General features: G+C 37.3%; 1 protein-coding gene across 3 annotated transcripts in view; it reads left to right on the top strand.

The window, feature by feature from the left end:
* Positions 1-135: 135 nt before the first annotated feature.
* The window catches only part of GrlHz (Gustatory receptor-like Holozoa), a 29,375-nt gene continuing 14,113 nt past the window's right edge, over positions 136-15,397 (top strand). For 2 of the 3 annotated variants that reach the window (XR_012967206.1, XM_076199584.1), the window contains exons 1-8: positions 136-295; positions 4,560-4,746; positions 6,662-6,770; positions 9,413-9,542; positions 10,935-10,996; positions 11,086-11,225; positions 11,776-11,948; positions 13,695-13,875. Coding sequence is in view for 2 of the 3 variants with exons in the window: in XM_076199584.1 (XP_076055699.1) it covers positions 4,567-4,746; positions 6,662-6,770; positions 9,413-9,542; positions 10,935-10,996; positions 11,086-11,225; positions 11,776-11,948; positions 13,695-13,875 (975 nt within the window). In the remaining variant the exon portion in view is untranslated. Of the gene's footprint in view, positions 296-4,559; positions 4,747-6,661; positions 6,771-9,412; positions 9,543-10,934; positions 10,997-11,085; positions 11,226-11,775; positions 11,949-13,694; positions 13,876-15,397 lie in introns of those variants that run through there. The other variant, XM_076199585.1, reaches the window with a different exon arrangement.

Below are 15,397 nucleotides of genomic sequence, written 5' to 3'. Positions count from 1 at the left end.
GCCGACTCTTCATAGATATATATATAAATTCGTTTTACTTGTATTGTAAATTATGATCAATGAGACAAAATCATAAATTTATTACAATGAAGTTTACTTCAAAGATGTCAAACTATTGTTTTGCACACAGGCAGAAATACGCAGACTTTTAAAAAGTAAAAACTTACTAGTGTTGAAGGGACTGATAATGAATTGAATTTGTTATTTGCAACACCGCAGACTATCGCTTCACAATATAAAGGGATCAATGATGAAATAGTTTTGTGGGGTGATTATTATCATCCATCTCGTAAAGGTATGTGATGAATAACTGAGTCCAGTAGTCGATCTATCAAATCTGACAACTTGTAATATTTTATCAGTTTAATGCCTTCAGTTTGGTGAAGCCCACACAGATGAATGAAAATGCGTATTGTTTGTAGCGTTTTACCCGTAATTATATATATTGTATTGTGTGCTGACTATTAACTTCCAGGGAGATGTAAAAAGTGGGAGGGGTCAGGGGTCTTCTTCAATGTCTATGATCAATCTTTACTTAAACGGTTATTGTTTTCCGACATCCCACTAGGATATTATACTCAGGAAGGCCAGCATAGGGTCGCCTTCATTAGCTAGGAGCAGTTGCTTATGGACCTTTCACTGGTCCTACCAAACCTGGGATGGTGTTTCCCTACCACCCCATGTCTTTTGTGATGGGTTTGATGCTGTGCCCTCCCAGACTTTCTAGACATGAATCACTGTATAGCATTCTCTGTGTCTCTGTAGTGAATAAAGCTTGAGGTTTTTCATCTTCTCCTAGTAGTTCAGGGAGTCCCCAACTAACCTCCTTGAATACCCTCTGGACCTGTTCAAGTTCTTGTATCTCCTTGACTTTGTGTGGAGACTATAGCTAGCATACATACTCCAGCTACCAGGGTGTTCTGTAGAGGTAGCAAGTGCTTGGGCATCTAGTTCTTAAAGGTCTGGAGGATCCACCCACTTATTGTATGAGCGGCAGTAGTGATGTGGGTTATGTATGCTTTGAAGCCACAGTCATCACGCATACACACCCCCAGGCCTCTCAAAGTTTCCTTTGTTTTTATTTTCTCTGGACCCACTGTGTACCAGTACTCTTAGATTTTTGTTTGGCCCATATTTTAGTTCAAATTTCTCATTGAACACCATGTTGTTGTCACTTGACCACTTGCATAATGCCTCCAGATCTTATTGTAATCTTTTGGAATTCTCTCTGGTTATGATTTCTTGAGAGATTCTGGTATCATCTGCAAATAAGGACATTTGGGATGTTCTAACCCCCTGGTCTATATTTTTTAATGCTTTATTTCAAGCACTGTTTTAAAAGTAAACAAGCTCTCATAAACATATGCCTATACCAACTAATCCTGTGGGAGGGTTTGTTTTATATCTAAATATCATATTAGTAAGCCAGGCTAGCATAGGAGTATTGAATGCATGGTAATACACTGTCAATATTTTAGGGACTGTTTTTAGGCACCCCCTACAAAGCACAGCCTTATATCATTCATCTGTGTTAGATATTAAAATCTACTCACAAAGGAATGAGGTAGTAAGTGGTGGAATAAAGAGAGGAAGGAGGTGGTGGTAGAAAAGAAGAAAGCATATGAAGATTGGTTATAAAGTAGAACTAGGGAAGTATACAAGAGGTACAGAAAGAAGAAAGTAGAGCAAAAATGAGAGCTTATGAAAATTAGTTACAAAGTGATGTCCAAGGATACCAGTCAGACCCAGGTGAAGTGAAAAGTGGAGTTCCACAGGGATCAGTCCTTGGGCCCATTCTGTTCTTAATCATGATTAGCAACAGAGACCATGGACTCCAGCACTTCCAAGCCACTTTATTTGCTGATGACATGAGAGTGAAGCAAAAGATTGGGACAAAGATATGGCTCTCCTCCAAGAAGACCTGAATGTAATCTACTTGTATAGGCTGTCACCAACAATGTGGAAATAAACAGGGAGAAATTTGAACTACTGAGGTATGACCCTTTGCAAGAAATGAAACAAGGCACTAGCTACAGTACCAGGTCTACCAACAAAACATTGCATCTCAAGAACACATGCATGACCTGGGTGTTAATTTTACTGCAGATGGAACTTTCTCCCACCACATCAACATCATCACCAAAACAGCCAGCAGGCTAATAGGGTGGATCCTCAGGACCTTTTGAACAAGAGAGAGGATTTGTATGTTAACACTCTGGAAGGCCTTGGTTCTCCCAAAGCTTGAATGCTATTGTAAGCTCTGGGAACCACATAAAATAGGAAACATAGCCAAACTTGACTCCATACAAAGGACCTTTACAACAAGATCTGGGATCTCCAACATATGAATTATTGTGAGTGGCTTGAACTCGTTACAAAGAAGTTGTGAGCACTACATAGTAATTTGTGTATGGAAGGCCTTGTTCCTAATGTGGGGCTTGAGGTAAACAACCATATAAGAAAAGGACAACTGTGCTTCATCAAGAGAACGGAAGCCATAACCCAGAGAACAACAATACTTTTGTAAGGAATTGTCTTTTCAGTGTTGTACCAAAGGCAATCTGAGAGCTGACAGGGGTTGCAACTGACTCTTTCGAGCATCAGCTGGACAGATGGCTGGCAATAGTAATTGAGGAGCCCCCAGCACTGGAATACCCCAACACTGCAACAAACTGCCTAGATAGCCTACACAGTGCTGGAGCAGTAAAGTTGACTGATCACAGCAGAAGCCCACTATAGTTGCACTCACTGAGACCAGAATTCTTCAAAGAGAGTTCAAAGTAAAACTAAGAAAACTTGTTAGAAATAAAGAAGGAAGAGAGTAGAGACAAGATTAGAAAGAAGAGAGTAGAACCAAAATGAAAGGAAGCTCATAAAAATTGGTTGCAGAGTAGAAGAAAAGAAACTTGTGAGAAGTACAGAAGGAAGGAAGTAGAGACAAAATTCAAAGGTGAGGAAGGCAAATAGGAGAGCAGATGTAAAATGGTGTAGGTATTTCACATAAGTTTTTGAAAAGAATAATTAGAGATTTATGGAAGAAATGAAAAGAGCCCCATATTAATACAACAGAGATTTTTGTAAGGGCCAACCATTGGGGTTGCTGGCATCCAGTCAATGGAACTCATCACAACAGTTATTGTTGTTTCCCCCTCTTACAATTCCTTCACAGTCCTTTTATGTAGGCATTTAGTACTCGTTCAATAAGGATAGCAAAAGAGTAATACATGTAGTAATGAGGTCATGAGAACATATTGAAAAAGACTATATGCCAGAAGGATATCAAAATGTAATTTTCCTTATAGATATGTTGACTTACGGAGAATATAGTTCAATCTAAAACTATAAATTGATATAAAGCTAAGTTTTAATCAATGGAAAAAAAGAGGTTGGACCCTATGAACACAACCTCTTTTCTGTATATTACAGTCAAGCAAAAAATAACAGAAGCATGTAGGAGCTAAGATGAGACAGAAACAATGGGTGGTGGAATGATTGGGAATGTGTGCATGCCTTGACTGGTTACCTCCCTTATAAGGAGGAAGAGGCCTGTAGTATATAGACAGAATCAAGAAATTATGGTTCAAGTCTTAACCACTTTAGTACGATGATGCCTACATAGGCACAAGTGAGTACATGAGGATGCCGGTGTCAGTGTCTTGATTATATATTTTTTCTGTAGTTGTACATGAGTTACCCCTGGATTCTGTGAACTGGTTTGATCATGTTTTCTGTGTTTATTATTACTAAGAGTAAGAAAGAACAAGTAATATAGCAGTGACTTTATAATGTGAGTAGTATGATGCATCGTACATATGGCAGCCAATGCTGCTCACGAAAATTTGACTCATACTGAAGTGGTTAAGAAGGCATTTTGTGAAAAGAAAATCTAGCTAACAGTTGCTTAATTTGATAATAGGTTGGATCAGCTGTATTAGGCAATATCTAGAATAAAGTCTAAATGATGAAGAAAAGAAAAAAAGAAATGTTAAACAGTTGCTTAGTTTCCTTATATAGGTTGGGTCATTCTTAGGGATTACCTACAGTAGGATAAAATCTGTAATGGATATCACTGGAATGAAGGATTTAAGTTTTCTTAATTTAGACTTCTCACCTTCTGTTATTGTCATTCAAGTCATCATTATAAAATGCTTGATAAGAAATGAGTGTAGACTTGATTGAGAGGAGTAGAAATTACAACAATTTTTTTTTTTTTTTACATTATGATATAGATATACAGTACTTATATGTAGCACACACATACCAGTTACCTTTGGGCTGAATGTGTCTTGCTAGAGAGAATTGAAGCAACTGTTTGGTTATTTGACATATTTGTCTATATATTCCAAAGAGTGACCAAGAAAAAACAACATGGAAGATTGCTGTGGAAAGAAAATAACCAAGAGTATTTTTTGGGCTAGAACTTTGTCAGGCACATTTGTAACTGTTTCAGAATCATATTTCATCATTGTTGATCAGAAGTTATATTGATGTATTATTGTAATTTATATTTTTTCTGTCAGAAGCTACATAGTTAATTCTTATTCATTTTTCTCTTGTAGAGTTCTGATGGCATCCAATGCATCAGGCAGCATTGGCCAGTATGAGAACAGTTCAAGGGAATCGGGTGGGGACCAGACAGGTCGCTCATCCTTGTTACATGAACCTGTTTGTGCTTTCCCACACCATAGTTCAGTTGTCATGGCAACATCACCCTCTACATCAAATGATGATATATTCTCAGCAGAGGTAATGTAGATCTTATATTCTCAGCAGAGGTAATGTAGATCTTAACAAAAGAAGTGTTTGTTTCTATTTGTAGCCATGAATTCTCTTGATTTCAGGAAAATCCAAATCAAGTCTCTCTTTGCTGCATCTTACAACTTAATATTTATCCTAGTTACTGCTAGTCGATATTATTCAGCTGAGGAAAATCTTTTCAGTGAAAGGGTTCAGCACATCTTGAGCTTATCTCATTTAACCAGTTTGTTGTATTTTATAACTTAACTAATCATTTTAGCTACTGTCAGGTAATTAAATAGTGGAGGTAAACTTCTTTCAGTGAAAGTTAAGCAATTTTAAGTTCCTTTTATTGCTTTCACTTCTATCCTTTTGTTTCTCTATACAACTCTTGGAGCACCTCCTGCCTTTATCCCCTCCATCATTATATAGGTAATTTCTTGTCATTCTTTCTCTTTTATGTGTATCTGTTCCCAGATATCTATAAATTTCTACATGCTCCATTTTCTCCTCATTCAACTGGACATCAGCATGGTGCTTTCCACTATTGCCATAGATTTGTTCTTGGACTTGTTAGCTTTGAGTTTTCCCCTCCAGCATACTGAAAAGAAGAGCAAGAATCTAGCACATTTGTGTTTAGGGCATCATCCAGCATTAAGATAATACCAATACAGAATAGACAAAATCAAACCAATGCCTTTTCCCTTCATTACATTTACATCCAGAATTCTTCTAATCATCCCTATGGGTACTTCTACATAGTCTATCAACACCCTTGTAACTACCCTCTCACCCACCACTCTGACCCACATGCTTGTTTCTTTTCTTAAACACTGTTTGCTATCATCATTTTCCATTGAATACACATGTCTAACATTTCTCTGCTATAGTTTCTTCCTATCATCCCATACCTCCCTACTTCCATCTATTGATTCATGTACTTGATGAGACACCACATGACACCCATTCAACTCAGGTGCCTCTAATGAAAAATGGCACCTGTGAAGCTTTTTGTACCACAATAGTAGATGATCCTTGGTCCTACTGAGATCGTGAATGAATAATGATGGATGTCATTGTTATTCATCATATTATTATAAGTTAATTTTTTCTAAGGTTAAGGATGTTTCCTGCATAGATATAACTGAGGCAGGGTATACCATCAATAGATAGTAATATGGATAAGTGTTGAAACAAAGTTAATTTTTAAGAGTTACTTGTGTATGACAAACAGTTGATTAGGCATCATCACATACTATCTAACTTTAGTGTGTGTGCAGTTATTTTGTTGTTTAGTAAATGATGATATAATAGTATTTTATTAAATTGGTAAACCTTGGGTCTCCTGCAGAGAGAGACTTTGGATAACATATTGATCAATAGAATTTTTGTTTGAGAGTTTGGCCTGGTAGAGGTTGTGCACTGGTGGCATAATCAGAAGCATGCTGGTCTTGCATTGACTTAGTTGTGGGTTTGAATCCTGCACTCTTCTGGGATTCCCAATAGTCCAAGTGGTTAACCCTCATTTACATAGGGCAAGTGGAGAGGCAATTCAAGTGTGCAAGTCACTTGAAATGGAGAAGAGACAAGTGGTCTGTGTGAACATGTACTTGTTCACTTTTCTCCCCAGTTCAAGTAACTTGCACACTTGACTTGCCTCCCAACTTGTCTCATGTAAATGAGGCTTTAGGGCAAAGAGGACAGCTTTGGCCACAGCTATGCACCTTTGGCTTAGGCTCCTCACCTTCTTGTTAGAGGTTACCTGTAGTCTACTGAAGGCTGGCTGGGTAATTCATTAGTCTTTGTGTGATTAGAACTTCACATGTAAGGTGCAGGGTGCCTTTTTGTGTAAGTTACACTCCATATGCCAAACAAACTGTACCTATGAATTACAAAATTGATTTCATAATTCCATACTCTATAGGCAACCTTGATCACAGAGTCTCCCGGTGAGTCCAATAATACAACATCAGTGTTGCTCTACTGCAAGAAACGAATTCTTCGGCCAAGGGATATTATGTTATCCTTTTGTGGTAAGTATAGATTAGAATTATGAAGCTTTTTTTTATCTATTTATTTATTTATTTTTCATAAATTATTGTCAGATGCTACTGTAGATGTGCTGTGTTTCACTGCATTGCTTTTGACCTGAACAGTGTGGTGGGGGATCCATGGGGTGCTAAGATGAGAGGGACATTTAACGGGTTTCATTTTTTGTATGAAGTGGATATGTTTTGACTTAGCCACCTCCTTATAAAAGGAAAGGACTTTTGAAAAATGTGTGTATTTACCTAGTTGTATTCTACGGGAAGGGGAGCTATGCTCGTGGTGTCCTGTCTTTGTATCTCGCAACAAAGATGGGGCACCACGAGCATAACTCCCCTTCCCATAGAATACAACTAGGTAAATAAATACATTTTTCAAAAGTCCTTTCCTTTTATAAGGATGTGGCCAAGTCAAAACATATCCACTTCATATATTTGATATATATATATATATATATATATATATATATATATATATATATATATATATATAAAATAAAACCCATTAAATGCCCCTCTCATCTTAGCATCCCATGGATCCCTCACCACACTGTTCAGGTCAAGTGTGTGTGTATTTACTTAGCTGTATTTACCCAGTTGTATTTTGTGGGAAGGGGAGCTATGCTCGTGGTGTCCCGCCTTTGTATCTCGCAGTGTCTAGTTTGCTCTTAAACTCATGAATGGTTTTTGTGCACACTATTTTTTTGTCCAGTTTGTTCCAAGTGTCCACCACTCTATGTGGAAAACTGTTTTTCTTCAGATCTCTTCTGTAGCTATGTTTTTTTATTTTCTTTCCATGTCCTCATGTGTTTCTCTTATCCCATTTTAACATGTCCTCTCTGTTGAGCATTTCTGTGCCCTTCATGATTCTGTAGATGGTCAGTAGGTCACCTCTCTCTCTTCTTTGCTCCAGAGTCGGTAACTCCAGTTTAGCCAATCTCTCCTCATATGACAAGTTTGCAAGTGCAGGTGCCATTTTTGTGGCTGCTCTTTAGATTCTTTCTATTTTCTTTATATTCTTTTTGGTATTGGGTGACCACAATATTGCTGCATATTCTAGTCTAGGCCTTATCAGTGTGACCAATATTTTTTCATTATTTCTTCATCCAAATATGTAAATGCCACTTTTATTGATCTTAGGAGGTTGTAGGATTCTCCAACAATTATGTTTATCTGATTATCATAGGACAAGTTGTTTGAGATAATTACACCCAAATATTTTTTGGATCTCTCCTTCTTTACCTCCTTGTTTCCAATTTTATTTTGTCCCGATATTCTATTTTTACTTTTTCCAAACTCCATTATGCTGCACTTGTTAATATTGAAGTCCACTTCCCATTTCTGACTCCAGTTCCATACCTTATTCAGGTCTTCCTGCAGTGATTCGCAATTCTTTTCAGTTTTTACTTTCCTTAACAGTTTGGCATCGTCTGCAAAGAAGCTCATGTAACATTTCATATCATCATCCATGTCATTCACATAAATAGTAATCATTATTGGAGCCAATACAGATCCTTGTGGTACTCCACTGATCACCTCTTTCCAACATGAATATTTTTCTCTGAGCTTTACTCTCATCTTTCTACCAATCAGGAAGTCCTCCATTCATTTTAGTAGGTTCCCTTGTATCCCTCCTATATGTTCTAGTTTTTTAATAATTTTTTATGTGGTACTTTGTCAAAAGCTTTTTGTAAGTCCAAGAAAGCACAATCAGCCCATCCATTTCTTTCTTGCACTATGTCTATTAATCTTGAGTAGAAACATATCAAGTTTGTGGTATATGATCTTCCTTGTCTGAACCCAAATTGTCTTGGGTTTATTATATTATTGTCTTGCAGGTGTTTTACCCATCTATTCTTGATGATTTTCTCACAAATTTTGGCTATAGTGCTTGTTAGTGAGACTGGCCTGTAGTTAGTTCTTCCTTGTTTCCTCCTTTATATATTGGTACAATGTTAGCATTTTTCCAGTCTTTTGGTATTTTTCCTTTTACAAGTGAGCAACTTATTATGTTATGTATTTTGTCCATTAGTTCTTCTTTGCATTCTTTTAGAATCCAATTTGCAATTCCGTTCGGGCCATGTGATTTCCCGAAGTCAAAGTTTGATAGATGTTCCATTATTTATTTTTGTGTTATTTTTATCTTGCTCATGGGGGGGGGAGATTGCCTTTCATTTCCTTTGTCCCAGTATTGTGCTTTCTCTCTAGTGAAAACAGATTTGAAGTGATTATTCATGATTTCGGCCATTTCTAATTCTTCTGTGTACAGTATTCTACATTCCCTTGGCGTAGTTTCACCATTTCCTGTTTGCATGTGTGTGTATGTATTTACAGGGATTTCTCAATTTATGCAAGGGATACATTCCTGAAAGGATAGCGTAATGTAAAAATCACATAAAGTGAACAGTTAAGTTTTACTATTGTTTACTTGATTTTTTACATCATGTTTTTCTAAATCTGTGTAATTTGAAAAAATTACTGTGTTTTACCTCGTGTTATTCCAAAGTTGCATATTCTAAATACACATAAATTGAGAAATCCCTGTATATGTATACATAATTTATTTTATTCTATTTTTCCCTTTCTTTTTATGTACATCACTTTGTATATCTCATGATCAATGGCTTCAGGTTACCGAGCATGGAAGAGAGATGGATCTGACATGTGCTTATGTGTCCAGACTGTCAACAAATTGTACATGACCTTGGTATGCCTTTCACTGGCACTTGGCTTCATCTTTCAGTATGACACTTGTTTCAGGTAAGTTGAACTAATTTTGCCTTTTTCCATTGTGCCCAAACAGTGAATTCTGGTCCAAATTTCAGCTACTGCTATATAATTGTATATATTGATATCTGTGGGTTGTACAAGAACATGAAACATTTGGCAACAATTGTTTTTTCAATTGATTTTATAATTTGTGTTGAAATTCTTGTGTTTAAAGTCTAGTTCTAAAAAACCCAATTGAGACATTGGGTATCAACATTGAAGGTATAGCACTCTTGAAGTAGAAAAGTGTTTTTCTGGAGTTAGGCAGTGTTCATTGGAATAAAAAAGCCATGAGATTATGGTTGTCTCCATGGTACTGTGATGTATATATGCACACACGCACATGCACATATACATATATACTGGATGCTCACTGGCCAGTATATATGGGGAGGAAGTCAGGGTGATGGCAGTTTGAACCTTTGAACCCTGCCACCAATGAGTTGGACCAAGGGCATGGTTTATTAAATTCCACCCTATAAAGCCCTCTGTAAAGGACAATGTCCTAGCCTTGTGATAGGAGGAGTTTGTGACATTAAACTGAATCATATATATACACATACATGCATATACTATTTATAGTAGTGATTGTAGTAGTTTTAGAGGGCTCAGTATATTGAATGTGGTCAATAATTTTTATAGACATATGATGAATAAGAGGAATAGGAGTGGTGGATTCAAGGAGGAGACTGAAACAGTTGATGACTGAGTTTGGAAGGGTATGTGAAACGATCAATCAAACAATCCATTGCCCTTGATCTCTCACAGAAAACATATGGCCTTCAGGTAACTGTCAACAGCCTCCTGGTGGGTCCATGTGTCACTCAGGGAAGATATATTGTGTTGTCATGGGATTATTAGTGTGGGGCACTGTAGTATGAGGTATTTTTTATCTTCTGTGTGGTGGTTGCATCTGGTACAGTTTGAATCTGTGGCCAATCTTATTCTGTGTTGGTGGTTTCAATAATGGATGGTGCCTTAAACACAGTTATGCTCTCAAATTGGATGAAACAATAGTGTGTGCAAACACCATACATGAATTTAAGAACAAACTAGATGTTGTGAGATACAAAGACAGGTCACCACGAGCATGGCTCCCCTTCCTGTATAATACAACTAAGTAAATACAGCTTGTGTGAGAAAATAAAATTGAGAGTAAATGCTTGGAAAAGTAAAGTTATGAGATATGCAGGGAATGATAGTGGCAGGTTGAATGTGAGTGTGAAGCATGACTGTTTTGAGAGTTGAACTTGGTTGCATTTTTACTTTATATACATGATATGGGGTAACCGCATATTTGGTTAACCTGAATTAATGTCTTACTTGTACTGAAGGTTGGATTAAAACCTAATATATTTTATGCATTTTTTGTTTTCCTATCAGGCGGGATAAAGGATTTGTAGCAGTTCACAATGAAGGGATAAATACAACAGATTTGTATTCAGGTATGTTGTGGAATTATTAACATAGAATCAAATATATAAAGTGAGATTAATATTTTGTTGAATTTCATGTCCTTTGATTTCTTCAACAGATCCGAATGAAGGAAAGTGTCCAGAAGATTCTGTCTTCAGCTATGTGTTTCCAAACTCACTTCTTATTTTAGCATATTTAGTAACTTGCTACATTGTCAGATATGGTGAAGCTGAACACCTGCAGACTCTTCCAGAAAGGGTAAGTGAGAATGATTTTGGGTGTAGCAATGTTTATTTTTTACATGTAATTCAAATACACATGAGAGAGGTAGTCTGTGGTATTTTATTAGAAATTTGTAAAAAAAAAAATGTGTAGAGATAAATAGGGACTCTTATGTAGTTTCATTTGTATATGAATATTCTTAGGTAACAGCTGTCTTTATCATATTTACAAATATTAGAGTGTGTGATAATCTTAGTAGATTTATGCCTTTTGACTTTAGCTACCTCCCATGTAAGGAGGAAAAAGCCCTTGGTATATGCATTTATATATGTGATAATCTGAAATTGTGTGTGATTCATTATTCAAAACTGTTGATACCCACAAAGTGAGATAGCTAGGCATAGAAAAGGAAACGTTCTCATACCTTTCAATCCTGTTACATCATCCTGTTCACTTCTTTCCTTTTAAACTGTAAGAAGATTGCACCTCATTTACTATTCACTATGATGACTCTGCTAATGTTTAACTGCATTATGAAGAGTACTTTAAACCATTGTAATTTTTGTTATTTTCTTGTGTTACACAGGTCTATTTGATCACATTCTGCTCTCCATGTGAAGTAATGAAGCAGCGGAGATTAGGATGCATGTGGATGTTATGGCTCCTCTTTGCAGCACTATGCGTTGCCCTAAGCCTGGCGGCCATGATTCTCCATTACTTAGCCGCACAGCATATTACTTACACATTCTATGAACCAGAGTATGTGTCCTCGTTCATATTTTCTTGACTCATGTAATATAAGTGAACATGGATATATTATACCAGTTGTACCACTTTTGCCTTTATTTTATGTAGGGGATGGAATGGGTGGGAGTGGTTTCTATGCCTTTGTCTTTTGACTACCTCCCGTGTAAGGGGGAAAAGAGCCTTTGGTATATGTATGCATGTACTTTTAGGACCAGTGATGAGTTCCTGCAAATGGTTGTTATGCACAGTGAATGTCAAAGAGGATTGTCTCCCTATTGCCTCTTTTCAAATTTTGTCAATACACTCGCCTCCATTTGGTGGTGCAGCCTTGAGGGCTCAGGATCATTCTATCAACCTAAGCTGTATTTCCTTCACATTTTCTCATAAATAGAGCTGTCAACCAGGAATTACTCCCCTCCAACTAGTACCTGCTACCCTCTTCTACTAACCTATTACTATAAGCTGGTAACATAAAAATAGTCCCATATGAATGGAAAGTAGACAATAGTACAAGTTTGTTCTGTCCACTGGAAAAGAATCCTAAAATTCTGGGCCTCACATTTGATACACATGTGACTATCAACACACATATAATAACAAAATTCAGCAATAAAACAAATCTATTTAAATCCATCCCTAGCACTGACTTTGGACAACAGAAAGAAACTTTAATAACCATCTACAAACAATTCATAAGAACCACCTTCAACTATGCCTCCACAGCATGGTTTTTAACAATCAGCAAGATGAACACAATTTACAAATTTTACAGAATGGAGCATTGAGAATAAAAACAAGATGCACCAAAACCACCCCTATTAGACACCTGCATACAGAAACCAAAATCCTCCCCATAGAACACATGAAAATGACATATGCACCACACCCTTCACAATAAATTTCACAAGCATCAGCAACAGAAAGTTCCCAAAAACACTGTACCAGCAGCATAGTACAGTACTACCTCTCATTAAAGGACGTTAATTAGCTGTGTTTGCAGTGTTTTTGCTGTGTTTTCAGTGTTTTTGGTGCTGTCGTTTAGTGCGTGTAATCACGATGCCACCCAAAAACCACTCCAAATCAACAGATTATTCACATCAACGGACACCATTACCCCCCCCTTTTAGTCCGTTAATGAGAGGTAGTAGTGTATTCAAATATGTATAACAACCTACCACCTATACCACATTCAGATTACTAAAGAAGCCTTGCAAGACAGACTGCCAAACTCAATGCTCCATCAACAACCCCCAGAAATAAGCCCCACAGAAAAAAAAAAAAAAAAAATCCCACACCTGAGAAGAACCACACTGGCACACCTGTGCTCAGGACACCCAAAATTAAAACAGTACCAACACAGAGGCCTGGCTACAGATTCAAACTGCCCTAGGTGCAACCACCACATGGAGAACACAACACCATACTACAATGCCAAGAGCTAACAGTCCACAGACAGCAACACAGTACATCTTCCATGAGTGAATTGTGGTCTCACCCAGAGGCTGTTGCCAGTTACTAGAAGGCCACAGGTATTTTGTCTTCCAGGGGCAATGGATAGATTGAAAACATTAATTTCTCTGTTTCAAAAAGTCCTTCATAGAAAGGCATTGTCCAAGTCCACTGAGAGAGAGTTCATGACATCAAGCCAATCTTTTGACTTGGCTACCCCTATACAAAGGTGAAAAAGCACTGACATATATATAAATATTTGCATCACATCTCTTGTTTGGGCAATAACTCAAATGTTCATGTTTTCAGGACCAAAGCTTGGAGAATAGTGCTTATTTGTGTGATGATTTGGTCCCTGTTGATGAGCGATGTAGCACTGATTGTAGCAATATTGCTTTATTGTCTGCAAGCAATGCTTCTCTCTACACTACTTGACATTATTAATCACACCCTCATACAAGGAGCTTCATCACTTCATGTTATTAAAAAGGTAGTATTAATTTGCTCTTCATTTTCAAGGATTTGATATATGAAATTATATTCCATATTTTTCCAATTTAATGACCACCCCTTTTGGTATATGCACTTTATACTTTAGATTTGTTCATTGCAAAGACTGTTGAAAGCAACATATTTTTATATACATGACAGGGTAGACAGTAAGGCACTGTGGGAGGTATTGCAGATATATGGGATTGGAGGAAAGATGTTAAGAGCAGTCAGGAGTTTTTATGAGAGCAGTAGAGCCTGTGTTAGAATTAGAAATGGAGAGAACAAGTGGTTTGAGGTAAAGGTGGGACTTCATTAGAGATGTGTCTTGTTGCCATGGCTGTTCAATTTATACATGGATAGGGTGGTGTGAAAGGTAAATGCAAGGGTAATGGGCCAGGGATTGGAGATAGATAAAAAAGATGGAGAAAAATGGATGATAAGCCAGTTGTTGTTTGCTGACAATACTGTGTTTGCAGCAGGATCAGAGGGATTAAGGAAGTTAGTGTTGAAGTTTGGGAAGATGAGCAAAAGAAGGAAGTTGAAGATAAATGTGGGTAAAAGTAAGGTGATGAGATTTGTTAATTGCAAAAACTGTTTAAAGTGACTTATTTTTTATATATATGACAAGGTAGACAGAAAGGCACTGTGGGAGGTATTACAGATACATGGGATAGGAGGAAAGATGTTAAGAGCAGTCAAGAGTTTTTATGAAGGTAGTAGAGACTGTTAGAGTTAGAAATGGAGAGAGTGAGTGGTCTGAGGTAAAGGTGGGACTTTGCCAGGGATGTGTCATGTCACCATGGCTGTTCAATTCATATAGGGATGGGGTGGTGCAAGAGGTAAATGCAAGGGTAGTGGGCCATGGATTGGAGATAGATAAAGAAAATGGAGAAAAATGGATGGTAAGCCAGTTGTTGTTTGCTGATGACACTGCACTTTTAGCAGGATCAGAGGAATGATTAAGGAATTTAGTGACAGAATTTAGGAAGATGTGCAAAAGAAAGAATTTGAAGATAAATGTGGATAAAACTAAGGTGATGAGATGTATAAGGGGAAAGGATGGCAGCAAGTTGGAAATAAGTATTAAGGGAGAAAGGCTGGAGGAAGTAGATAGTTTTAGATGCTTGGGGGCAAATGTGTTGGGAAAGGGAGGAGATGAGGTGGAGGTAGAGTATAGATTGAGAGAAATAAGTAAATTCCTCAGTAGATTAAAAAGTGTAATGAGAAATAGATATTTGGGAATGGATACTAAGAGGAGATTATATGGAGTGATTGTGCCAGCAGCACTGTATGGGACAGAAATAAGGAACATAAGAGAGGAAGAGTTGAAATGTGTTTGAGATGAAATGCCTGAGAAGTATGGAAGGGGTTACTAGGCTGGATAGTGTGAGAGAAAAAAAGAGATGAAGAGGAGAGTGGAGGTGGAAAAGGAGTTGGGAGAAAAAAGTATTGGGATGGTTTGGACACATGGAAAGAATGAGTGAAGAAAGACTAGTAAATGAAATGTAGAAGGCAGAGAT

This window comes from Oratosquilla oratoria, chromosome 16 (genome assembly GCF_046742065.1).
Source record: "Oratosquilla oratoria isolate Oo_2021 chromosome 16, ASM4674206v1, whole genome shotgun sequence".
In the NCBI taxonomy this organism is placed as follows: domain Eukaryota; kingdom Metazoa; phylum Arthropoda; class Malacostraca; order Stomatopoda; family Squillidae; genus Oratosquilla; species Oratosquilla oratoria.
This window is presented reverse-complemented; position numbering and strand designations above follow the sequence as displayed.